The 26,199-nt window shown below is 33.7% G+C and overlaps 1 protein-coding gene across 2 annotated transcripts in view; it reads right to left on the bottom strand.

Annotated features, from left to right (window-relative positions):
- Positions 1-26,199, bottom strand: part of RANBP17 (RAN binding protein 17) — a 339,284-nt gene that overhangs the window by 45,594 nt on the left and 267,491 nt on the right. For both annotated transcript variants that reach the window (XM_031953652.1, XM_031953653.1), the window contains 3 exons: positions 24,968-25,056; positions 12,630-12,737; positions 9,505-9,587 (listed from right to left, as the gene is read on the bottom strand). In XM_031953652.1, coding sequence (XP_031809512.1) covers positions 9,505-9,587; positions 12,630-12,737; positions 24,968-25,056 — 280 coding nt within the window. The remainder of the gene's footprint in view (positions 1-9,504; positions 9,588-12,629; positions 12,738-24,967; positions 25,057-26,199) is intronic.

The raw sequence follows: 26,199 nt of genomic DNA, 5'->3' as shown, positions 1-26,199 counted from the left end.
TGGCAGGATGACTAGTAGATGTTAAATATATTAAAATATAAATTAGATACACAATAAGTATACATGACCAAACCATTTTTACTGTACAAAAAGAATCAGACTCTGAAATATTGTACAATTAGCTTGTGAAGGAAATAAAAAATGCAGGTGGGCATAAATATAGGGATTGGGAGTTCAATGTAATGGTTTTTAGTAAGACAAGTATTCTTTTCAGTTCACTCTACTTCTACCATAGACAGTTAGGTACTATGACTCTTCTGAGGAAAGCACTTGACAAATCTTATATTGCTATGGCTGCAACTCACTAGTTAGTCAACAAAGTGCCAATACTATGTGCAAGGGCACTATGCTAAGTGCTAGGGATATAGAGAAAGTCAAAAAGGTTTTGCTCTCAAGGAGCTTACAATCTAATTGGGCAAAAAATTGAAGAGAACTATGTGGAAACAATATATACACAGGATCAATTAAAGATTTTAGGAATTAAAACAAGAATTTCTGCAGCCCCAGATATTTAATCACATGCTATTTTCATGAGTATTCTAATGAGATTACAAATATGTGTCAGGGAAACATCTTGTTTTGGTGAAGTTAATTCATTTTTTCATCACCTATAAAAATGAAATTAAATAATGTCTTCAATCCACACTCACAAGATTGTTATGAGGATCAAATGAATAAAACACAAGTTTGATCATGCCATTCCCTGGTCAATAAACTCCAATGGCTTCCTCTCAAGGATCAAATACAAACTTTTTTTGTTAGTCATTTAGAATCCTTAGCAACCTAGCTCAAATATACATTTCTAGTTGTTTTATACATTACTCCTATCCCTACAGTCATCATTCCAGCCAAACTAGCCTTCTTGCTGTTTCTCACAATTATCCATCTATCACAAGTACTATCTCTGTACTTCTGCACAGATTGTCTCCCATGTCTAGGATGCTCCCCCACTTTCCTCTGCCTTTGAGAATTCCTTTTTTTTCTTTTAAGTTCGGCTCAAATGTTACTTCTTTACCTTTCTTAATTTCCCTATCTGCTTATATCCCATCCTTAAAAAATTACCTTATATTTACTTATGTGCATTTTGCCAACGCTATCTCTTTCCATAGTTCTTTGAAGCCAGCAATTATTTTATCTTGCCTTTGTATTTCAAGTACCTGGCACATTTTCTGGCTTTACCTTGTCACTTTGCAAATGCTTGTTGTTTGTCTGATTGATTGATTGATGGATGTGAACCCATGGATGTTATTCATGGATGTGACTTTAAAGATAATCAACTTTAACCCCATTATCTTACAGATTAAAAAATGGAGATGTGGAGAGTAAAGCTTCTTATTCAAGTTCAATAGGCAGTAAGCCTTTAGGTCTTCCAAACAAGTATGAAGTTTCTGTTACCTGTTAAACATTATAAGAATGTAGAGAAGCCATTACTTTAAAGGTGAGGGTGATTTTTACTGGGGTAATAATAATACTGTTTTTTCAATACAGGAAAGAGGAAAGTTGGTTCCAGGAAAGATCTGAGAGCCAAAATAAGTATGTTATGAGGTAATAATGTAAAAAAGGACATCCTAATATTATTAAACTGCTGTGCTAGATGACAAGACAAAGATTTTACATGAAAACAGGGTAACTTACATTAGTTGCTGAAAATGGCTGATGGCGTTTCAGATTTAAAGCAAACAAAATTTATCTGTAGAACTTTCAGGGAAATATTACCTTTAAACACAAATTTTGGGAATTTTAAAAAGGATATTTTGGTAGGAGCAATATTCTTATCCCTATTCCTATGTAAGTTAGGCTAATTTTTTCCTTAAAAGGTATTAATACTATTCTTGAGTCATGGCTTGTTTAAGGGACTAAAAATTCAGGCCTTTTCTAGTCATCAGAGAATAGAGCAGCCATGGTGAGCTCCAGAGATACTCTGGTGCTTGGCTGTTGGGTCACAATGTAAGATTGGCAAAGAAGCTTCATTCAGCTGAATCAGTTCCCACTGTCTTAATATCTATTCTTGTTGAATATACTTCTCCTGTTATGGTTAAATAAATATTAAATGCTGAATGACCAATAAGTGTTTATTTTGTTCCAATATTTAAAATAAATGAACAGGAAACTGGCTTGAATCAGTCTGTGCCCAGAAGAGAAATTATATGTATGTACTTGGAAAGCAGGTATCAGGCGCCATTAAAATTAAAATTCTCTAGACCATATTCACATCTCAAACCAGAGAGTGAAATGAGAGTTAGAGTTCACAAGACATATTATCTTGTTTCAGTTTTATCTGTTAACCCAAGGAAATGCCCCAAAGAAAGCATTTTAAATAACTGCAAAAAATTATATTACATTAACACATTTAGATTAAAATAAATCAAAGGGATTGGCAATTGACAGAATCTGGTAATAGAAGGAGAACAATCTTATATTTTAAAGTTGGAAATGAGACTATTTTTGCCCAAAGACAATGGCATTTTAAAGTTTGCTTTTCTGAGATTGCTAGGTGAGTCAGTTAAGCAACATTGCCTCTCAAACACTAGAATGAGCTAGCAAGTATAGTGGTGAGTTCCATGTTAAATATTTAAATAAGAAAACTAATATCTAGAGATTATAGAATCACAGAATAAAAACAAAAGGCCTTTAGAGATCATTAATTCTGTCCTCATTTTATAGATGAGGAAACTGGGCTAAAGGGATGCCAGAGATTTGTTAAACTGTGTAGGAGAAGTAGTATCTTAATCTTTTCACCTAGGTAGGTTAAGCTAGTTTTTTCTTAAAAGGTATTGAGACATTTCTGTGAACTTGGTAGGCTCTGGGAATTAATTGCTCAGTTTGTTAAATGCCATTTCCTCATTGCCAGTGTGCAAAGCAGCCACAAGGACCAAGAGCAAGTAGGAAGGCATATAAAGGAACGCTGCTCAACGGAAGCAACTTGAGATGTCTTTCAGTGTCTATTCTTACTGAATATCTTTTCCTGCTTAGCATAGTGTCTGGCACATAGTAGGTACTTAGTAAATGTGTACTCATTGATATGACTAGTAAATAACTTTTTTAAACCATTGAATGACTTACAAGTATTTCATTTTGTTTCAATATTAAATTTAACCCTTCCCTAGGACTAGCCTAAGTCAGACCTTGCCCAGAACAGATGATATAATGAACAGGATTGGAACATAATGAACTCTTTGGAACGAGTGATGGGCAGTGAGGGAATGGTTATCTTAGACAGGTTTTTCTACTTCTGATGGTGTTTTTTGGTAATGTTTCTAGAAAAGGGAGTTCTTTATTTAGTCACTCCTCGTTCTTGGGGTAATTAAAAAGTAAATTGTCTGTGACCATTTAGCAAGAAGAGGACAATGTGAATATACTTTGAGTCTTTAAGAACTGTACCTTGATGATAATTATAATTATAGTAAATATATATTTTTAGTTCTCCAGCTTTTTTGGGTCTTCCAGCATGGAAATTTGAGTCTCTTCCAGATTTTACTAGAGAATCTCTTCAGAATTTATTTTGCCCTTCAAAGCAGAGTGGAGAAATTGAATTTGAGAAAAGAAAATGGCTTTCCATGTTTCTTTGAATTCTTTATTGTTTCTTGTAGCTTAGTAATTTATGAATCATAATTTGCTGGGTTATTCCCCAATTGATGGTAATCTAATTTATTATCATTTATTTCTTACTGTAAAAAATGTTCCTATTAGTATTTTGATACATATAGGACCTTTTTTTTTTTTACACCTAGTAGTAGGTCAAAGGGCAAAGACGTTTTAGTCAATTTCTTAGCACAATTCCAAACTGTTTTCCAGAGTGGCTAAAGTAATTTGCCATTTCATATTTTCAATGATTTCTTGAATAAGATATCCTGCCATGTTTACCCAATTTTCAGATGATAAAAAGCAAAGAGTTTAACAGGTAATAAAGTCTTGGGCTTGGTTTCAAATAATGGTTATACAAGTACAAGATGGAGAATGTGTGGCTAGATGGCAGTTTATCTGTAAAAGATTTAGGAGTCTTAATGGACTGCAGAGTGATAGTATCCCACTGTACTCTGCCCTGGTCAGATCATTTATAGCATAGTTCAGTTCTGTGGGCTGTATTTTAGAATAAATGTTAAAGACTTGGAAAGCATTTAGAGGGGGAAATCTAAAAAGGCACATGATGACTGGCTGAAGAAACTAGGGATATTTAACTTGGAAAAACGGACTGGACAAGATTTTGAAAGACTATTACATGAAAGAGGGATTAGATTTGTTTAGCTTGGTCCTAGAGCCAACAGTTAGAAATTATAGAGGAAGTTGGCATTCTGAGAAACAGGTGGGAGTTTTAGAAAGACACATTTAGTTTTAATATAAGGAGACATTTCCTAACAATCTGCACCATCTAAAAATGAAAACGGTTTTGTTGGGAGGTAGCAAACTTTTCAGCTTTGCAGGTTTTTAAAACTAGACAATCTTCAAATGAAGGCTATATTCTAGGCAGATAGTAGAGGAAATTTTATTTTTATTTCATTTATTTATTTAAGTAATTATAACTTTTTATTGACAGAACCCATGCCTGGGTAATTTTTTACAACATTATCCCTTGCACTCACTTCTGTTCTGACTTTTCCCTTCCGTCCCTCCTCCCCCTCCCCCACATGGCAAGCAGTCCTATACCTGTTAAATATTTCGCAGTATATTCTCGATATAATATATGTGTGCAGAACCGAACAGTTCTCTAGTAGAGGAGATTTCTGTCCAGATATGGGGACAAACTAGATGTGATTGAGGTACTTTTCCAAAACTTAAGATTCTATGTTGTTTTTACATTCTCCAAGTAACATTTAGAACAATAAAAGTGATTAATATTGATAAGGTAATTAAACTTTTTTTGAGCCCCAAGTACAGGTATATAATAGAAATGATTCTGTATAGTTATATACAATCTATTTTTTGTAAACCCTTTGAGGAGTTTTGTTTTTGTATCCCTAGTGTTCTGCACAATGCTCTCCACAAAGTAGATCCTTAGTAAACATTTGATGAATTGAACTGAATAAAATCTGAATTCACTAGGGAAGACCCTTCTATAAAGGAATCTGGATTTAAATTCTTTTGCAAATAATCATCCCTAATAATAGTTTTGTAAATTGGGATTTTCATTTATTGGATTTTCTTATATCAGAGCCCATGTCTGCTCCCAAGGAGGAAATAATGGTAGGTTTGCACTATCCTGTTTCATGAAGAAAATTATAATTTTCCTTTCCATGCACTCCTCAACCAACAGATGTCACCAAAGATGTTGGTACCCAGAGGGTAGCAGGAAAAGAATTAGGCAAATAGAAATTGAGCATAAGAAACATTCAGTTCTTAAAACTGAGGACTAGGTTTCAAAAGTAATAACATTTATTACACCGCATGCAACATTTTAACCAAAAATTTAAAAAAGAAATGTTCTTTTATTAAGTTGCTCAGGCTGAATGGATTACAACACTAAGTTTTGAAATACATGTTCTAGAAGCAATTTAAAACTCATTAGAAATAATAGGCTCGGGCTACTGGAAAATGTGGTAAAATTTAATCCTCATCCAAATGTTACCTGGGCTGTGAGAACAGGAAATTGTTTTGTGCTACTGTGGCTAACCTCACTGCTGACCCTGAGCTGTAACTGCTACAACAGCTGAAAGCTGAAGCAAAATTAAAAACTTACATCAAAGTATATCATGACAGAATGTAGATAAATAAAAAAGCATATTGAAAGTATTATTTTTCTGCCAGTCTCTCCTAGCAGAGAGGCAGAGGTGTTGCTAAAAATGTAAAAACAAATAGTCCACTGGCATATAAAGGAGACCTCCCTCCCCTTCTCCATATTAGGAACCAATGACTATACAAATATTGCCTATGGAAAAAGAGAGTTAATTAGAGATGAAACACAGTGAGTAAGAGGACAAAAAGGACTACATTCCCTCCACCCTACTAAATGGCGCTGGTCTTCTCCCTTCCTTGGCTTTTTCCTTTCTTCATCTCAGCAGAGGTACATTGTTCTGTTTTCTACCATTCTGGACATGGCACTACCGCCCCACCCCCCCATAGGCAATTCTCTCTTGGACCCCTCCTGATTTCACTTCCAAATCTTGTATTTCATGTAAACTATTTTATCAGAGCTAATGTCCAGGCCCAAAGGATATTTCATCACCTGATCTTTAACTTCATGTCTGAGTTGGCAAATCTCCATATTTATAATATCAAAAAAGAATTTTGTTCTGATTCATTCCTTCTCTCTTTGCTGGCTCTGGTGGTAATCTCTCTAGAGGTTTTTGGTTCTACCTTCTAGGATCACATCAATTGGATTAGTACCTCTTCCATACAAGAGCCTTCCAAAAATCTAAAGAACTCTCATGTTTACCTAAGTCTTTTGAGACACCAAACCAGTGTATCAGTATTATGAAACAGTGACAATAGTCACAATTCAGCTTCTATTATTTAAAGGACTTTGAGTTTCAAATACTTTTCCATAAAGATAGAGCTTGGAATAGTCATTACTCTAATTCTATATGTTCAGCAAGGGAGGAATAAAATGACAGACTTTTTCAACATCCCAACTAAGCCTATGATAAGAAACTGTAGAGAGCTGAAACTCTGAATTAGACAAGAGAGTATTTAAGGCTACCTACTTGATGTGAGACAATGGGTCTATTAGCATATATTTGGATGATGGCTCTTCTCACCATTAGTGCTTACTGAATGTTTGGTGGTGAGATAATCATAGGCAAGGGTTGGAGGGCAGAGGGAGACTAGCCAGTCACTTGGCAGCAGGAGGAGAAGAGAAGCTGGAGACTTTGGACTCCAGAATCCAGGATACATCTTTGGCAAGCCACTTGGCCACTTGTCTGCCTCCTTCACTTCTCTCCCTAAAGACCAAGGACTTTGATTTATCCTGACTCTGGCTGACCTTGAGGCACTCCAGTAAAGCCCATACTTTACAAGAAACATTGTTTAAAAAAAAAAAATCAATGTGTCAAGACCCTTTCCCTCCCAACTTTTGGGCAATCCATAGAAATGAGAAGTCAACTATACTAGGTCCTATTTGAGAACATAATGAAGATCTATAGTCAACAGGAGTTTCTTGACTCTAGAGTAGGCACATGTAAACTTCTCAGGAGAAGTTTTTCTACTGTGCTGGTTAGTATCATATTTTCAAATTTTATCCTTCAAGGCCTGCTTTTTCTGTATGGATGATAAGAGAGCCCAAAGCAGGCAATTTTATGGAAGAAGATGACAACAAAGAAATAGGCCTTGGTTGCTACCATCTGAGAGCTTACAGTGCTAAGCTCACCCCAATTCTCCAGTCTCCCTTCTCACAGTATCACTGACCAACCAGAATTGATTTTCAGATCTGTCATCAAAAGTACTTCACTGTTTTTTCTTCACAAAGATACCTTTCCAGTAGGATGTAAGTTCCTTGAAGCCAGAGTCTATTTTCATTGCCTTCTTATCTCCAATGACTAACATAGAAAGTGCTTAATAAATGCTTGTAAATTGAACTTTTTTTTCTTTCCATGTTGAGTTTGCCTTATTCCAAGTGATACTGTCTTACTTTTCTTCCTACTTTTTGCTGATAGACTTATTGAGGAAATACCAACATCTGAATGGGTGTCTGACTAGCTTTTGGTACCTACTTATGTGGAACTGTTCTATGGGAAATGTCTTGATGTCCTCTGGTCTTGGTAGAGAAGGAGCTGTTGGCTTGAGCAGAGCCTTTGCAATGGCTTAGGCACTTATTGCCTGAGGGATCTTAGGGCAGAAGTATTTAACCTCTCTGGGTTCATTAGCTATAAAATGAAAAAAGGTTGGATGTTGAGGTTTTTGTCTGCTACTAATATTGTATTCTTGTGACCTTTAGATGATTTTGTTAAGGATAAAATAGGTTTCTGATCCAAGTACAGTTTAATTCATCTTTTTGTCATAAGGAAGCTTATTAATCATAAGATATAAATTGAAAGCACAGCTAATTTTATTCAAGTTGTCTTTATTTTTAGCTTTAAGAAGTAAAAAGTTTTTTACTGTTTAAATCTTCAGCCGTGTATGCTTGAGAACAGATGCAAAAGTTGTAGTCACATATTTTCTTGTACAGATGGAAATAAGAGAGAGCGACAAGTTTATTAGAAAGTAGATTTATTTTGAATCATTTGCTCCTGTCCTAAATAAAGGCTTTCTGCAGTCCTCATACTCTGATTGCCTCCATATACTACAAATCAAATGTGTAATTACTTCTAAGCATCTTTTAACACAGAGGCTTGTAGCACATACAAATTTAAGTCCCAGAATGTGTCTTGAATTGCAGTAAAAACAATTTAAAACATTTGTTTTTCTTCTAAAAACAAAGTAATAGCATTTTTATGGTTGTTCCCACTCACATGCACTTAAAATGGGTTTGCAAAATTTTGTGAAATCCTTTTCTAACTATTCTTAAAGAAATGAGATTTTGAAGATCACTTTTGAAATTCAACATGATTATTTAGAGTTGACTACATGCTTGTGAGGATATGTGCATACAGTGGGTGACCAAAGAATATGGAGACAAGATGACAATATTGTTTCCTTTTCAAAGAGCTCTTTTTCATCTTGTCTAACACTAAAGACAAAGCTAATGTCCCAATGGGGAAGAAACAACTTGCTGAGATTTTGACTGATGAAATTATATGACCTGACAAGTAAGTGAAAGAATCACAATATACAGCTAAGGACCAAAAAATTATAAATTATTACCTTTGGGATGTTCCAGGTTATATATGGTTAGACAATAATTTCTAATTTACAACTGTCTCTGGGAGTGGAGGAAACTATCATAACATTATGAATAATCTACTATACAGAGTGTCCCAAAAGTCTCAGTGTGGTTTAAATCTTTAATAACTTAAATCTGTACTAAGACTTTTGGGACACCTTTGTATGATGCCTTTTGCAGATGGGTACTCACTGGATTTAGTGGGGAAGATTATAGGACTAGAATTTGAGATTCGGGCTCTAGTTTTAGTTCTGCCCTCTTGCTAGGCAAATCATGTCTCTATCATGGATTTTATTCAGTTTTTTTTCTTCCAGAAAATGAAGAATTTGAGGATTTTAACTCCTTGACCTTTATGGTCCCTTCTAGAGTTTTTACATGTGCTGAAATATTTTATTCAAATTTCAGTGCTAGTGGATGTATCCTCTGGATCTTAATCCATCTTCCTGCATAGTTGTGAATATCCCACTAACTTTTGGATATTAAATCCAGTGCATTCCCTTTGCCCAATAACACAACTTTTATTCATAGGAGATTCAGTATGTTGGCTTGGCATGATTTGTGGTTAAAGGCATGCTGCTTATTTCTCCTGATTCCTAAATAATGGCCATGCCACTTTTTGCACTCCTATTACCTACTCCACAAATCCATAAAGATGTGAAGGTTCAAGGAAAAAAGATAACTAACATCTTTCTTTCCTCCAAAGAGAGATAAAGAGTTATACTGCCAAGACAAATATGGAAAAAGATACTCACCATAAGTGCAAATCATTTTACTAGCCTCTCTGAAAAGAAGAATTCCATTAGGAGACGATACATCAAAATTCAAACGCTGGGACCTGAAAAATAATGTCTCCAAATTAGACTACATGCAAAGACAAAGAAAAGAGATACAGGTTTAAAAAGCCCAACAATTTCTTCTATGAGAGTACTGCAGTAACAGAATGGATACATTTTTTTTTAAAGTGCCTGAATAATACACACAATACCTAGTGCAATGCTTTGTATGTACTAGGTATGCAATACTAGAAATCATTTGTTGAATAAATGGATTTTGACTCTCAATTGAACAAGAACTGGAAAAATTTGATTGTCAAGTTCTTCCTTGAAGAAAAGGGAACAATTAAAGAGAAAGCTGGCCTCCTTACTTGTTGATTCAGTGATCAAATTATTGTCTGTGTCTTAATTTAGATATTGAAAGTGGTGTCTTTGATGACCACAAACGTTGTCCTAACTACAAAAACATCTGAAACTTTCCACATCCCAGAATATTTCTGTATTTTAAAACTTAAGAAACATTTGCCTCTAAATTTTTCAGATTCTCAAACTGCCACAATCCTTCCTCCTCTCTAACATTTTCACCTTGTTACTAAAATTTTCCTTCAATACAGTGATTCAAATTCAGTTTTTAATCTTTGTCTGCTGCACTATTTTGGCTTCTTTCCATTACTAGTACCTTTGGGAATGTGGACATCTCCAGGTTAAATTGTATGCAAATACTGTGCAGTTAATGAATGCAAACAGGTGTATGTGCATTTAGCCACAAGTGAAAACTATATGCTGTGTCTTTATTTACCTTGAATGCAATCCACACTGCACACAACATGTGTTGTTTTTACAGATCCAAATGTGACAGATGTAAAATTCAAATCTCTCTTCAATACTGTACTTGCATAATGAACCATTTGATACCTAGTAATATATTTTAACCATGTCAGATTCTAGAGAAGACTGCAGTCTAAGTTGTATACGGCTCAAGAAAAACTTGAACATCAGAAGTTCTCTAAAGAGAATACTGTCATTTCCCTACATCCCACCAAGTGAAAATAGGATATGATAGGGAAAGTTGCTCCACACACTGCCTTAGCATGTCCTTTCTTTATTTCGTGTCACTTGGTTTTGGGATGCTCTGAATTACATTCTTGTATTTGTTGGTCTTTAATAAAAACATCAAACTTTCAAATACATTATTAACTAAAATGAAGAAATCACCCAAAAGAAAATTTTCATAGTAATTAAGATAAAAGCAGAGACCTTTCTTAAAAGTGACATCAACAGTAGATTTCTTAGCTGTTCTGTCTTTTGAGTATTTATCTAATGCAATGGAATGAAATAATATGTGTATCAATGTTACTGGTATGGAACTATGTGTAAAATTATTGGACATGTATGGCCTGTGATGGATTGTTTGCTGTCTTAAGGAGAGAGAAAAAAGGGAGGGAGGAAAAAAAATTGAAACTCAAAATCTTACCAAAATGAATGTTGAAACCTATCTTTACATGTAATTAGAAAAAGCAAAATATTATTAAATGAAAAATTGTGTATATGAACGTAGATAGATGCAGACATATATATGTATGTGTTAAGTCTCTTTTAGTTTGACTATAACATCAAATTCCTTGTTAAAGAAAAGATTTATGTGTATGTGAATTTTATATCTATCTTTCTATCTATCTATCAGCTTTCTCTTCAGACTAAAAACTTATAGCTTGATTAGCCTAATTTCATGCTTTTTGAGAAAATCTATTTCCATCAGGTATCCAGTTCTTAGAGAACCAAGATTATGTTGTAAATTATTTCTAAGCACAAGTCCAAGTTCAGTATAATATAAAAACAATGATTTCCCCCTCAATGAATAGAGATTTATTTTATATAATTTATATGTTAATCATCAGTAATAGAAATTATTTAATTGAGCAAACTACTGAGATTTAATTGAGGACAAATATTAGTTAGATTTTACAATAGAAAATACAATCAATTTATCATTAACATCTGTAAAAAAACAATTTTTAAAAAAATCAAAGTCTTAAAGGAATCATACTTACATTTTGATGATTTTTTTGCTTGTTTCAGAATAAAATATTTAAATTATTGCTCCAGACAATCCAGCATCTGATAGAAAATTAGAGCTCCAACATAAGCTCCTTCCTTGTCTGCACATCTCCCTTCTAACATGCAGCTCACAAAGCGGAATTGATGAAAGAGGATGGCTAAGTGACAGGTAATTTGGTGCTTAGCCACATTCACAATGACATAGTTTAAAGTGGTAATACCAATTATCATATTACATTTTTTTCTCTCCTGTTCATTCAGCCATACCCTTTATTGATATTTACATTGACAATATTTGAATATCTGATGGGCTATACAAATTACAAGATAGGTCAGAAGATACGGAGAAGTGTTACAATTGGCTATTTAAACAAAAACTATATATGTGGCTAAATTACACAAATGTATAAAGCATGCTGTACTGGCTCTACTCCCAGCTTTGTCACCCTGTGACCTCAGGATAATTATTTCTCTCTGCTTTAATTTCCCCATGTGTAAAATGAGGAGCTTGGATTTGAGTAAATCTACAATCCTTCCTGGTTCTGAAATTGAATTTTACATGTTGTAAAATATTAACAATATTTTTACCTGTGGTGTTTATTTCTACACATATCCATTTTGAACTTCCTAGGAGTCATATTATTCTCTATAACATTCCTTCTTTCTGACCTCCCTTCATCTCTCCTTCTTTCTTTATATCTTAGTTCTCTCCTTCCCTTCCCTTCCTCATTCCTTTGCTCCTTCTTCTCCTTCTTCCAGTTTTATATCTCTATATTAACAGTCTTACCCCCCCTCCAAACCTTTATTCCCTGGAACTTGTTAATGTTCATAGTATAAAAGACCTTTCTTGGTTTTATATATGAATGCTTATTAGAAAAATTAATATAATTTAATTAAAATATTTCTTAATAAGTAAAAGACACAAGAAGGAGAATATCCTAATCTTTCACTTTAGGGCACATATTACACTTCAACTCTAACAAAGATATAAAATACAAAATATATAGATTGTGAATTACAGTCATTAGTTTACTCCTGTTTCTTACCTGTTCTGCATTAGTTCTGCCATTAGTTTCAGAATGGGAGTTGTACATTCAGGTTCTTGGTACCACCGCTCAATAGCCTTCTGAAGAATAGGAAGGTATGCTGAGTAGCTTTTATATAAGAAGTTAAAGAATATATATATCAATAAAGTACTATTACCTCCAATTAAATAACTTTTTAGGAGCAACAGTATTTGTTCTAAATCAATTTCCTAAATACAAATGATACTTTATAATATTTCTTTGGTTTGAAACTATGATTTCATCAGTCCACCAATTAATTATGTGCCAGATACTGTGCTAAGCACTGGGGAAACAAAAAAAGGCCAATCCCCTGCCCCAATAAAAATGAAGTCTTTACTCTCAAGGAGTTCAGAGTCTAATAGGGGAGACAATACGCAAACAAATATGTATATATTTATACCAGATAAATTGGAGATAATCTCTAAAGGAAGACAATCAAATTTAGGAGGCCCAGGAAAGGCTTTTCACAGAAGATGAGACTTCAGATGAGGCATAAAGGGAGCCAGGCAAGTAGATGGCAAAGATGAGGATGGACGAAGAGCCAGATATGGGGAACAGTCATTGAAGACACTTACATTGTGAGAAACTCTTCAGTGTGAATGCTTCTGCTACCAATGCATTCTCTGTAATGTATAGTCTTAGAGCAAGCTGTTAAATGCACTGAAAGGTCCTGGAGTGTGCCCATAGTTACATAATTAGTAAGCCTAAAGGAAAGAATCTAAATCTAACTCCAAACTCTAAGGCCAGTCCTGTAATCACTATACCATGCTATTTCTCTACACAAACTGTATTTTCTCTAATTTTCCATATTATGCATAAGATAATATTCTACTCTATCTTTGGCAAAAATGCTTCTATTCCTACCACAATCTAGTAAGGTATCAAGTGAATTTAAGTTTTCTTAAATTTAGTCCAAGTTTTGCTAGGGGGACAAACAAAAACCTGCCTGAATTATTAAAAGAAAGGAAGCGTGACAAATTGAAAAATCAATTCATCTAACAATCAGCTAGATCTACCCTATGAATAAACTTATGGTCCTTGACATCATTGAAAAAATTACTAAACAACAAACTGATGTGGATAAAACTTATATAATGTTAGCTAAATGGAGCATGTTCTGCCCCCTACCCCTCAGAAACTTACAGTCTAGGTCAAATAAGACTGAAGCAAAAAGATATTAGTTAAGAAATTGACCAAAAAAAATACCAATTAGGTTGTGTTAATGAGTTCTGGGAATATTTATCTGGATAGCTAAAAAAACAAATCCAAAGGTTTCATTTTCTGATTGCTTTTGCTAAAAGAGTTGATTTAGCCTATTTCATGCTATAGATGATCACACAGATCACCTCTGCGAGAGGGTGAAGTTGTAAGGGAAAATGGAAAAAGCTCCAGAGAATTTATACAAACCTTCTTTCATTATCTTAAAATCTTAAGGGTCATTTTAAAAAAAAAATTTCAATGATGTCAAGCATATCTTTTTTCTTATGAACTGATCAAAAGATAATTCTTTTTTATCCTGCCATATTGAAATCAGGTTTTTGCATCTTTGACCATATCTGTTGATGAATTTATTTTGTTCCTTTTAACTGTAATCTTTGGTATAAAGCCTCACGGAGTAATTCACATAAAAATACCCATAATTAAAATACAGAAAAACTCCAAATGCTCAAAAGCAGCACCCTTCCATAAAAAGAACAAAGACCATTGACTTTTATATTTGTGTCTGGAGATGACAGATTGTTATCTTATCAGGATAAAGAGTTGCAAAAATGAAAAATGTCATCAATATGATTGTTTTGTCTACTTTACATAATGGTAAATAAAGTATTTGGTTGATTTTTTCCCCTTGGATTAACCAGTTGCTTTATTAGACTTGTCTCATTTTCTGATGGCCAAGAATCTGGAGATAGTGCTAGATAAACATGGGTGGGGGAAATGTTTTACACAGATTTGTGAAAGCACAAACTCAGTAATCATCGGCAAGAATACATCTCAATCTCTAAATCAATCAACAAACATTTATTTATTAAGTACTTGCTAGGTCTGGGGATACATGTACAAAGAATGAAATAATTAACAAGGTATGTTTAGAGAGGGTCAACTGAGAAGGACCTAAAAACAGGACAGGCTAACAGATGCATATTTTCAAGAAACCATGGAAGGAATTAAGGACATCATCTTTTCAGTGAACTCTGCATTCACCATGGGAAAAGGCCGGCGGATATAAAGTATGCTACCCTTTCTGTGAGGAATGAGACTGGTGCCAATTCTAATATTCTTCTGACAGAGGTGACTGCCACTAAGAAAATGACTGATTATTAGAAAGTGGAGTAGAGACCTACTAAGCAGAAAAGTCAAAAGGGCTTCAGTGTGAATGCCAGATGCAGGTTACAGGTTGAGGATCTGAAAGCATTCTAGAAGTTTAATTTTATAGCTGCCTTCAGAGAACTAAACTTGTGATATGAGGAAAGTAGACCCTCTGAGGAAGATACTCATGTACATGCATGTAGCACAATAACCAACTTGTGAAATGCACTCTATCCAATAGGTGCCTTCTTTTTAATGTAGTGGAGGTACTGAATTTATAAGGGAAAATGCCTATTTTACTTATCAACAGGTAAATGTAACTGCTGTCACCTAGATCTACTTAAAAAACTGAGCAGGATCAGAGGATTACAGGCCAAAATTATCCAGGGTAATTATTGTACACTCTAGTTTAGGCCCTCAGAGCCTCTCACCCAGACTGTTATAATAGCTGCCTATTAAATCTCTCTACGTCAAGTTTCTTCCCTCTCTCTAATCCACCCTTACAAATGCCAGTGTGATATATTAAAGTACAGCTCTGACTATGAAACTCTCTAACTCAATAAGCTTCAGTGGCTCCCATTTGCCTCTTTGATCATATACAAACTCCTGTTTGCCATGAAAACTCCTCAAAAACTGGCTTCAATTTGCCTTTCTTTCCAGCTACATTTCTCTCTTTCAGACACTCCAGGATCAGTCACATTAGTCTTTTTTTCTTTTGCTGTTTCTCAAACACACCATTCTATCTCCTATGCCTCTTCTATATCCCCTTATCTATGCACAGAAAGGCATTCCCTTCCCTCCTCTACCTTATAGGATCCTTGGTTTCCTCCAAAGCTCTGCTCAACAACTCTTCTAGTTGCCTTGAATATATTTGGTATATGGGCACTCTATCTCTTCTTATACAATGTATGTGGACCTTACTGACAGTCTAATGAAGCCTATGGACAAATATCTCTCCTGAATGATATTTTTAGATACAGAAAATAAAGTATATAAGATTACAAAGCAAACCAATTATATTTAAATATAATTACCAGAACATTAAAAAACATAAAAAATTTTAAAAGTTAGTTCTCTAGTATTGAAAGATTAAATCATTAAATTAAATTGATATTACACAGCCAGTAGTATCACAGGGAGGACTTGAATCCAGATTACTCTTATAAGGCATATTCTATTTACTATACCATCCAACCTTGTTATATATAATCTTAACTCTCATACAAAAAATATTTCTTTTCTAAGCTACTATGTCCTGAAACCAGATTTGTGTTTATGAGTTTGAGGGTACAGATTCATGGAGCTATAGGAGGTTAGGGCTAGAAAATGCCTTAGAAATCATTTAGTCCAAACTCCTCATTTTTTAAGAGGAAACTGAAACCCAGGAAGGAAAATGACTGTCTAAGATTATAGAGTAAGTGAACAAGTAAAACCACCCTGCAACCAATGTCTTTGCAACGAAGACTGTACTCCCAGTAAATGCTTAGTAAGTCATAAGGCATCATTTCCAAGTGCTGCTGATGGTTTAGTAGTATTTTGTTGGAACAATTACAAAGAAGTTTCTACGATCATTAGAGTATTACAGCAAGAGTTTTCTTTGGCCACTGAACTTGTAGCAAGCTCTTTCTATAAATAAAATACAAAATAACAATATAACTGAGTGAAAAGTAATTTTCCCTTCCCAATTAAAACATTTTAAGCCACACAAAAGAGCACTTTCCTTCATTTTTTACTTACTGTCTAGTACACAGGTGCCTGTAGCATAAAATGTCCTCCCTCTATTATGGTGAGAACTCCTTTTTTTTAGAGCTACTGGATATCTCCTCATGTACTTGATTTTTAAGTGTATTCATTATAAAAATTTTCACTTCTCTCGAAGGTTGGTTTACAACAGATTTATGAAGGCACCAGAAAAAAGTCAATGAATTCATGGACTTATGGAACTAGAGGTATAGCTAATGAAGTAGCTGTTTTAGAGGCAAAAAGGGAAGGCCTGAAGGCACATCCTCTTTTAATGTTGTTATCCCTGTCTTTTTAACTTGGGCCCCACATACTCATCCTATTTTCTGTTGCCTCTCAGCTGTCACACCTTTTTCATTCTTTAACTTTCATATCTAAAACACATGCCCTTTGTTTTCTTTAAAGACCATTTTCACATGTCACTTCCTCCATAAATAACTTCCTGATATCTCACATTATAATTATTTGTGTATATTTAATAATGTTCATATAGACTGTAAGCTCCTTGAGGGCAGAAACTCTATTTCTTTTTAAAAAATACTATTTTACTTTTCCATATGCAAAGATAGTTTCCATCATTCACCTTTGGAACCTTGTGCTCCAATTTTTCCTTCCTTCCCCCCAAAACAGCAAGCAATCCAATATAGGTTAAATATATGGAATTCTTCTAAACATATTTCAATATTTGTCATGCTCTGCAAGAAAAATCAGATCAAAAGAGAAAAAACCATAAAGAAGAAAAACAAACAATCAAATAAACAACAACAAAAAAGTGAAAATATTATGCTTTGATTCACAGTCTCCATAGTTGTCTTTCTGGATATAGATGACAACTTTCCATCCCAAGTCTATTAGAATTGCCTTGAATCACGCATCACATTGTTGAAAAGAATCCAGTCCATCACAGTTGATCATTACATAATCTTGTTGTTATTGTGTACAATATTCTCTTGTTTCTGTTCACTTCACTCAGCACTGCTATGAGTCTTCAGAAACTCTATCTTAAAAGAAATTTTTAGCTTCCACACCTGCATCTTCCCTACACAGTACAGTATCTTGTACATTTGTTTAGTCATTTTTGAGTTTTGTCCATCTCTGTGACCCCATGTGGGGTTTTCTTGGCAAAGAGGATGATTTGCCATATCTTTCTCTAGCTCGTTTTACAGATAAGGAAATTTCTACGGGTCACATAGCTAGTAAGTGTCTGAGGTCACATCTGAACTCAGATTCCTCACTCTAGGTTCAGCACACTATCCACTGTACCACCTCATTGTCTTGAACATAGTAGGTTTTCAATACATATTTCTTCAATTGGGAAAAAACTTTTTTTTGAAAAACAGAAATAGTTTGCAAGACCAGATGCATTTTAAAGCGATTTTTTTTTTCTCAATGAATCTGCTGACATTAATAGATGCCTGATGTTACAAGAGCCAGGGGCTGCATGTCACATCACAGAGATGGCCACCTGAAGTGGGACAAATAATTATTCCTGCTACTGTTCTCAAAGGATATGGGATCAGTAAGTTATGAAGTCTGAATGATAATGGTATCTTATATCTGTGTCCCATAGGTCAAAAGGAAGGAGTGTTTGGCGCAACTATCAGTCTGTGAAATATGAAATACAATAATCATATCTACTGCCTAGTATTTGGTTGTTAAGTACATACTCTATGTGCTAGATTCTGAGAAGATACAAAATTACAAAGAAGGGCATTACCATGTAGGTGGATTTGCTTCCTAAAAAAATGGCCCTGGAATTAAACTTTAAAGGATGGGTAGAAATTCACCTGCTGAATGCCTTTGGAAAGACTGTAAGAGTATAAATGTTTGAGAACATGGTGTGGATTTGTGGGACATGGTTGTTTAGTTTGTCTGGAGTACAGGATGTAAGGATTGATTTTGAACTTGACTCAGAAGGAAAAAGGGAACTACTGGTGATCTTTAGGATAGTATGTAATGATTGTAAGTACATGTAAAATGTTATTGAGCATGAAGGATAGATTGGAATAGGGAGTGTAAAGAAAATCTATTAGCAAACTACTTAACAACTCCAGATAAGTAGTTATGAAAATCTATACTAAAGTGATAACTGTGGACACAGACAAAAGAGAATACATTTGAGTTGTTGTGAGGATGGAACACACAACTTGGTAATGGATATGAGTTGTAAGAAAATGAGAACTGATGTTTCATTCTTTTAAAGATTTTGAATTTATGATGAAAAAATTCACACACTAAATTTCACATAAATGATCAATCCATCAATAAACATTTATAAAGCTTCTACCATGTGTCAAGTCTTGTACTGGTACAAATGGAATATTATAATAATATAGATAAAATAAAGATATAGATAAATGTGATTTGGACAATTAGTCTTATTTATGTAGATATATCTTGTACATGCTATGTTGGCCTATGTTCACCAAAAACAAGGTATGCATTTTATGTTAAAAAAAGACAAGGAGTTAAGGATTTGGTGCATATTAAGTACTTGATACATGTTTTTTCATTCATTTACTTGCTGAAAAATCAGATTTATTATTATAACAATTATTTTTAATTGTTCAGTTCCTTATGTTTGACTACCACTACTCTTTTGATATCACCTTTCCTTCCTCTGAATTCTAAAGCACCCTATTTGAGTTTTTCCTATACATGTTCACAAATCTCATTCTTATGTCTCCTATAGTCTGGAGGTCACTCTGGATTTTCAAAGATTCTGGCAGTAGAATAGTTTGGCAGATTCTGGCAGAATTTTGGAGTTGAAAGACTCAAGCTAAATCTTGTCTCAGCTACTTATTAGCTGTGGGACCATGAACAAGTAATGTAAGCTCTCTACACCTCAGTTTCCTCACTTGTAAAATGGAGATGATACGCACACACACACACACACACACACACACACACACACACACAGAGAGAGAGAGACAGAGAGAGACAGAGAGAGAGAGAGAGAGAGAGAGAGAGAGAAAGAGAGAAACAATTATATAGCATATCTGTCACAGGATTCTTGTAAGAATCAAATGAGATAGTGTATATCAAATGCTTTGCAAACTTTAAAGTGTTAAATGTTAGTTATTACTATGGTGGAAAAGTTCTGAGTTTTGTAGACTGTCTACTTTGTGGAGAAGAGCCCAATTAAACATGAATGGTTCATAATTAGAAGGCTGGTTGCTCAGTGATAAATTTTTTTTTTTGGCCACAGCAATTCATGAAAGAAAGAAAAATATAAAATGACTTTCAGTTGTGTGCTACTTTTGTTATATGGCAGAAATAAGGGGGTAGAGGGTACTGAGAATCACTGTATCTAGTCTATGAATATTACTTTAGTCATTAGTGTACTAAATGTGAAATCCTTGTCCAGTTACTAAGGATAATCATATAAATTTTTGACATTCTCAGTGTGACTGAAACCAAAAGAGAAAAGCTAAATGGAAAGATGGTTCACAAGTTCTGATTCCAAAGTTGGTTTTATTATATATCCAAAGGCAACAAAAAACATATCTTCATGGGACATTTTGGCAGTTTATATTGTAATTCTCATGATAAGTATTTGCAAAAAGATCAGTATGAAAACAGCTGCAGTTTTTAAAAGTCAATTTCTCTTGTGAGATTGAGGAGATAGAGAAATTCTAAGATGTCAATAAAAGTTAAATCAACACATACTTTAGTACTTGACAATTCCAATGCAATAGAGTATATGAAAGTGGACACAGAGAAAGATGATGAAAAAATATATTGGAAAATATAGTTCAGAAGTAAGGAAAGAGACCAAGACTTAACTGAGAAGAAAACCAGAAACCTCATGACTATATATTATGAATACTTTCTTCAAGAAAAGAGCTGGAAAGCAATGAGTATACAAAATGCCAAATAACAATATTGAAAAATAAATCTAATCACATTTTAACAGAAAGGAAATTATTATTTACTGATGTTGAAGCCATAGCTATATCAGTTATTTGTCAGAACTGATTTGTCAGAACATTAAAAAAATAGTTTTAGATAAATAAAAATGAAATAATAAAACTGAGATAACTCCAATCTGACCTGCTTAAACAAACTGTTGATAGGAAATGGATAAAAGAATAGACATGGACACAGATTAATTCCATTTCCTTACCGTTTAACTAATCAACTGCCATAACGAGTAAATCAAAGGAGCCAAGGAACATTAAAGTATCAAAGTCACATTTGGCCTTTATATTATTTGATATTTATGTATATGTATTATTTCTTTTCTCTCCACAATAGGTTTTTAGGGTCCATGCCTTACTAATTTTTGTACTGCATATGCTGCCATAACCATTTAATACTCATTTGTTAAATGAATGGCTATTTTTTATCATTATGCTTATTACTGTGTGCTCTGTCTCCTAATTATGTTGTGAGATATTCTGCTAGTACAGAAACCTTATCTGTCATTTCCTCTTTATCTTTTTATTTAGATATTATTTATTAAATATAGGAAAGTATATTAAGTTGCTCAACATTAATAAATACTTGTTAAGAACCTGCTATGCATTAAGGGGAGGATAAATAATAAGATAATCCTTGCTTATAATTTTGTGTAGATGATATATGTGTACATAAATATAATACAAATCAGAATACAAGTCCATTGATTTATTTTTTACTCAATATTCAATTAGCATATAAAAATTTGCATTCTACTTAAGAGAATGGTTGAGCAAAATCTAGAGAATGCAGGGTAGTATCTATATATTAAAAAGGAATTCCAAATGACCTAGCTAGAAGCTGTTGTTAGAAAGAAGACAAGGATGATGTGGAACTGAAGTCAGCAAGTCTTTGGGGGAGGGATAGAGATGAGAGTACAGGAGAAGATAACAGGTATGTAGAGGATTTTGCAAAGGGACTTGGTATAAAATAATAGGGATATGGAAAGAATATGGAATATGGTGGATACAGTGGAAGGGGAATGACTGATCTGGCTCAAGGTTCCAATTAGAATTCCGATAAAAGGCCAATTGGGGAATGGCTAAAAATGGTGAAACAGTAAAAATGGTACATGAATACAATGGAATATTACTATGCTCTAAGAAACAATGAACATGATGAATACGGACAATCATGGAAAAACTTACATAAACTGATAAAATTAAGTAAAATCAGGAAAACAATATACAGTATTATGGAAATATAAATGGAAAGAAAGAGCAGTAACAAAATAATAGAAACTAATTCCTGCAAAACTAAATATCTTGTTCTATGAGGAGTAGGGTAACCAGTTTCTTGCAGAGGGAGGGCCAATAGGTGACAAATACTGCACATGTTGTTAAGACATTTTTTTGTTGTTGTCGTCAATTAGTTTTCTTAAACTATTATTTTTCCTCCTTTTAAATTGTTATAAGAGATTGTTTTGTGGAAGTGAGAAAAGGGAGAGATATATTAGGAAATGTAGGTGATACAAAACCAAAAGATATTACTTTAAAAAAATTTGGCTAAAGGAAATATTGATGCACCTCCCATAGTGGGAGAAAGAAGATTTAAAGAACCCAAAACCTGATTTCTTCAGGTGATCCTAGAATTCTACTAATGGTGATCAAAACTTCTGGCAGACTTGGCTGCTTTTATAACAAGATTCTGAGAATCAAAAAAAAAAAAAAATTCTGGTGGTAGAAATTCCACTTCTATGAATAAATATTTTTGACTTTCATTTTCTATTTTCCTTTTGATTCTTCATTGCCTCAGTTCACCCTGGAGAAGTTTACATGAGTATTCAAGAGAGGTAAGACTTCAATGTTTCATCTGAGAATCATGGAAGTTTGTCAGCTATTTCATACTTATTGAGCTGTGTAAACAATTTAACAAAATGGTGCTTATTCAGTTTCAAGTGATTTAGATTTAGAAGGACAGAGTGAGAGCAGTGTAGTTTTGTGCAACACGGTTAGTAATCTAACATTTCTAGAAATGTTTTTGAATTAAATAGCTTAACCAGCATTTTATCAAATAACCTCCATTAATAAAAAGTCTTTCGATTTTACAGTAAGATGACATGTTCTGACAGGATGTTTCCTCTGCATGCTAAAGACTGTATAACAAATTAAAGAACACACATTTCTGTGGATAAAAGACAAATAAACTTTCCATAGCAATAATGTGGGAATCATCACTGACGGTTTGACATATCAATATTTCAGGAAGAATAAATGACTTTCATATCCAGGTAGTGTTCTTTTTTTTATCATATACTTATTCATTTTGCATTACTAGAATACTTTGGGCAGAACCTGTACTATATCACCTGAAACTGCTTAAAATATTTGGAAATATTTTAATAAAGCTTTTCAAATCATCAAATAATATAACTTTTAAACAAATTTTCCTATTATTATAAATATTTGCTCTTCATCCCTTGCCCAAAGGAAAACTATAAATCTTGTCTCAACTGAATGAACACCATTTATCATATTCATTTTGTTGTCAATACAATTATGAAAAGCCTTTGGCCTTTTTCCAAGGAGCCTGATTTGCTACTGAAACTCAATTAGTATAACCAAGGCAGATTCAAAATCACCCATTTGGCAATTTAACACAGCTTTCTGCATAAATGACACTTCACTCTTGACCCCTGACCCTAACAACAACAAAAATATGGCCAAAAAATGGCAAAATTGAGAAACAATGGTTTTCAGTCAAAAAAACAAACACCAAGTATTAAGAATTTCTTTCTGCTCATGTTTGCCATCTGCTGGACAAAAACTAAATTTCAAAGTGCCACTGTAAAATAAATAAACAATAAAACCCTTTCAATCCCTGCCCCCTCCACCCAAACAATAACAACAACAACAACAACAACAACAACTTAGTGAGGAAAGCAAATGCAAGCTTAATTAAAAAACGCATTAAAACAATGTATTGGGTATTATGGACAAAATTTTGTCTGTCATGAGTTATCTTTCTACTCTTGAAGCTTAAGGGAAGGATCTTACTATGTATAGATATTTAATAGCTTTTTAGAGGTCCATTTGTTTGAAAATATGCCTCTTGGCTAATGCTACCAAATAATCAACTATCAAAATTAGATAATTTGTATCTGACTTTAGTTTCAAGATCATTAACAGTTCCATACTTGACAAAACAGATTTAATATTTTGAAGTAAATCAAAGTGTTCATTAGTTATTAAATGTTAAGACAGTGGTAGCTGGCCTACTTAGAAAGACTGAAAGAAAAAGAGAATTTAAGGGTATTCCTCAGAGTCAAAGATAATGTCATAAGCTTCTCTGTATCAGAATGTACATTATCTGTACATACACATTATCTGTCCAAATATACATGATATTTCAATGATAAGGAAAAATTCTTATCATTGCTTTTCCTATATGAATATATTGCTTACAAAACATTTTGATAACAGACAAAAAAAAATTAAGCCATTTCTGGAATTAAATTATTTTTTAAAATGTAGTATTTTTTATTGAAAACACACTCAGAGTATTACTAAATCTTTTATCATTTGTGTGAAACTACAACTATAATCTTGTGAAGATTGATTAAATTAAATAATTTCTTTTGCAATTTGGGTAACCAGAGAAGTTTGAGAAAGTGTTTTAAGTATAAATTATGAACATTCACAAAAATATGAACATTCACAAAACACTTTATTTTTTTAATTGTGAGGATATTAATATGCATCAAAAGTATGTATATCTTCACAGGATTGAAAGTAAACTGTCATTTATTTTTGGAATTCATTTATCAGTTATTGTTTGAAATTTCTGCTGTTTTTTTCTTTTTGCAAAACTAATGCTGGGAATTGCCAAAGGAATCCAATGGAATTCCTGATCATTTCCTTTTTCTATTTCTCTTAATATTTTTATGGTCATGAAAATCTTGAACATGAGCAGCTAATATCTAGACAGTCATCATGAGATAAAATGTATCTTCCTAGGCTTCTGCTTGAGATGAAACAGAGATTTTAATGCTCTTTTAAAAAATAAGTAGTGGTTCTCTTTTTTCTGTTATATATAACAGGTTTTCCACATTAATACCCACATAAACCATTATTTTTAGGTGTGATTCCTAAGTCATCATTAAAAAAGTGACTTCTCTGCGCTGTCTTTCCAAATGCTGTATTCACAGTTAACTGCACTGCTGCCACTGTGCTGTAATTTTTAGCTGATTACACATTAGTTCATTTAGCTTTGTTTCCTCTTCCCTACTGTGCCATACTATTAAGCTAATGCAAGGGGCCTGGTACCCCTCTGTGCACAGAGCTGGTATTGTCATAGGGTAATAAGGATACATCCAGTCAAACAGCATGGTGTAGCTGGTCTTTGTGTTCAGTGCAAAGGCAATCCCTCGAAGATCTCTTGCCAGCCCGATCAACATACGCTGTCAGTGGGAAAGAGACACAGTAATTGATTTTCACGTTAGCATAGAGCAGATGGAGTAATAATCAGCCAATAATGACCACATATCTGATTTTGATTCATTAGCTAAAATGTCTTGCTCAGATGCTTTTCTATAGAAAACTGTAGACTCCTTACACAATCAACCAATCAAATGCACTGAATAATTCTGCCTCCCTCTTGACAAATTTAGCCAAGTAACAATTCTATTGGCTTAGGAACATTTAGTTACTTGACATACTGCATTTTTGAACTGTGCCAAATGGGAAAAAATTAGCTAATAACACATATAAAAATGCTCACTGTCTAGACATTATTTAATAATAGTAAGTGAAAACTACTTATGTAAGGTTGATGACACAGCATTAATGATTGAATTATATGCATCATCTTATATGAAAAGAGGACCATGATATAAATTTAAATTCACATAGGAAACATTTTGGCATTTAAAGGTAAATGGTAAAAGAGGATGGAGGAACAGATTATACTTCAAGTTATTAATGAGTAATCATGACAGTTCAGGACAAGAATAAGGCTGGCCAGGTGACTTGCTGATATCACCACACATTTTCACTCACTATAAGTGAGGAAGATTTGCCAGTTCAACTTTTTCTAAAAGGGAGACTTGATACTTTAGATCTGAAATTGAGCTATGCTTGAGTGGAGGCTGGGAGTAGCAAGAAAAAGTCCCTGAACAGATGCCTGGTGTGTCAGAGCAAGAGCACACAAGTAACACCCCCCCCCCCCCCCCCCCCCCCAACCACAATTTATTCATCCATTCCCCAATTGATGGGCATTCCCTCAATTTTCAATTCTTTGCTCTGAGAAAAGAGCTGATATATATACATATATGTAAATACACACACACACACACATATATATATATTTGATATATATATTATACATTTCCCATATATATATTATATTTGGGAATATATATTCCTATATATATATATATATATATATATATATATATATATCCCACATTCCTTTCTTCAAGGAACTAAGTTTTTAATCTCATTTTAATGTCTGAATAACATATTTTAGGGTTAGTAGGTGACAATTCTTTACTTGTTTAATTGGCTATCACCAGCAATCATACTTTTTATTTCTTAAAATATTA

Source organism: Sarcophilus harrisii, chromosome 2 (assembly GCF_902635505.1).
Source record: "Sarcophilus harrisii chromosome 2, mSarHar1.11, whole genome shotgun sequence".
In the NCBI taxonomy this organism is placed as follows: domain Eukaryota; kingdom Metazoa; phylum Chordata; class Mammalia; order Dasyuromorphia; family Dasyuridae; genus Sarcophilus; species Sarcophilus harrisii.
Note: the sequence above shows the minus strand (reverse complement) of the source record. Positions and strands in the feature narration are given on the sequence as shown.